Raw genomic sequence first — 2,146 nt, 5'->3', positions numbered from 1 at the left:
CGATGTGACCGGGAAGAAAGAGCAGGCAATCTACTATTTAAGCAAAAATTTCACAAGTTATGAAGCCAAATATACCCTATTGGAAAGAACTTGCTGCGCCCTAACTTGGGTCGCTCAGAAGCTTATGCATTACCTGTTGGCCTACACCACTTACCTCATCACCGGGTTGGATCCTTTAAAGTACATATTCCAGAAGTCGATGCCCACCGGGAGGTTGGTAAAATGGCAAATCCTGCTCACTGAATTTGTCATAGTCTATGTCACCCGCATGGCAATGAAAGCCCAAGCTTTAGTGGATCACCTAGCTGAAAATCCTGTTAATGATGAGAATCAGCCCTTGAGTACTTGCTTTCTAGACGATGAAGTAAATTCATTTGAGGTAACATCAAAAGACACCAATGCTTGGAAAATGTTGTTCGGTGGAGCTGTGAATGCAAAAGGTGTCGGGATTGGGGCAATCTTGATCTCACCCACTGGTCAACACAATCCAGCCATAGCCCGGCTTCGATTTTTTTGCACAAACAACACTGCCGAGCATGAAGCCTGCATTATGGGTATGAATATGGCAATCGACCAAGGTGTGGAGGAATTAATAATCACGGGAGACTCAGATCTGATTATCCGACAAGCTCAGGGTGAATGGGAAACTCGGGATGTTAAGTTTATTCCATACATGCAATATGTGGAAGATCTTATCAAGCGGTTCAAGTCAGTCGAGTTCAGGTACATTCCTCATTTTCATGATGAGTTAGCTGATGCACTCGCTACTTTGACCTCAATGTTGCCATATCTAGGAAATGTGCACATTGACCCGTTGGAAATCCAAATCCGAGAAAGGCATGGTTACTGCAATGTGGTTGAGGTGAAACCAAATGTTCAACCATGGTATCATGATATCAGGAGATTTCTGAAAACAAAAGAGTATCTCGAGCAAGCCAATGGAAACCAAAAGAGAACCATTAGAAGGCTTGCCAGCGATTTCTTCTTGAGCGGGGAAGTCTTGTACAAAAGGACTCCAGATCTCAACTTGTTAAGATGTGTGGATGCCCAAGAGGCCGGGAGAATCATGCATAAAGTACACGCAGGAGTGTGTGGACCTCATATGAATGGATATGTCCTGGAAAAGAAAATCCTTTGAGCAGGCTATTACTGGATGACTATGGAAAAAGATTGCTTCAGTTTTGTCTGAAAATGTCATCAGTGTCAGGTGCACGGTGACCCGATTCATGCACCACCTACAGAACTGCATCCTACGACAACACCGTGGTCGTTCGTTGCTTGGGGTATGGATGTCATTGGGCCAATCGAGCCAAAAGCTTCAAATGGGCATAGATGCATATTGGTTGCCATCGATTACTTTACAAAATGGGTTGAGGCAGTCACTCTCAAAGCCGTCACTAAGAAGGCAGTGGTAGACTTTGTGCACTCCAACATCATCTGCTATTTTGGTATCCCTACAACTATCATTACGGATAATGCTGCAAACTTGAATAGTCACTTGATGAGGGAGATATAGGAACAATTAAGCTCACGCATTGGAATTCTACCCCTTATCAGCCCAAAGCTAATGGTGTTGTTGAAGCAGCAAACAAAAATATCAAGAAGATTCTTAGAAAGATGATCCAATGTTCGATACAGTGGCATGAAAAGTTGTCATATGCATTTTTGGGATATCGCACAACTGTGCGCACATCAATCGGAGCAACACCCTATCTATTGGTTTATGGCACTGAAGCCATAATACACACAGAGGTTGAAATTTCATCTCTCCGAATCATCGTTGAGGCTGAAGTTGAGGATAGTGAGTGGGTCAAGACCCGTCTAGAACAGTTGACCTTGATTGACGAAAAGCAGATGGCCGCATTTTGCCACGGGCAGCTGTATCAACAAAGAATGGCCCGAGCCTATAACAAGAAAGTACAGCCTAGGAACTTTGAAGTGGGGCAACTTGTTTTGAGACGTATTCTCCCTCATCACAAGGAGGCAAAAGGAAAGTTCGCTCCTAACTAGAAGGGCCCATACATTATAAGAAAATTATTTCCGAGAGGGGCATTGTACCTGGGAGACATTGAAGGAAATGATCCTGAAACAGCTGGCAACACAGACGCAGTCAAAAGGTATTACGTTTAACCCTTCTACGGTTACC

The 2,146-nt window shown here is 43.8% G+C and overlaps 1 protein-coding gene across 1 annotated transcript; it reads left to right on the top strand.

Moving 5' to 3' along the window:
• Positions 1–268: 268 nt before the first annotated feature.
• On the top strand, positions 269–1,138 carry LOC107819161 (uncharacterized). Its single transcript, XM_016645251.2, has 2 exons — positions 269–440; positions 492–1,138. The coding sequence occupies exons 1-2, from the start codon at positions 269–271 to the stop codon at positions 1,136–1,138; spliced, it is 819 nt and encodes a 272-aa protein (XP_016500737.2).
• The last annotated feature ends 1,008 nt before the right edge of the window (positions 1,139–2,146 follow it).

This window comes from Nicotiana tabacum, chromosome 5, assembly GCF_000715075.1.
Source record: "Nicotiana tabacum cultivar K326 chromosome 5, ASM71507v2, whole genome shotgun sequence".
Classification (NCBI taxonomy): domain Eukaryota; kingdom Viridiplantae; phylum Streptophyta; class Magnoliopsida; order Solanales; family Solanaceae; genus Nicotiana; species Nicotiana tabacum.
This window is presented reverse-complemented; position numbering and strand designations above follow the sequence as displayed.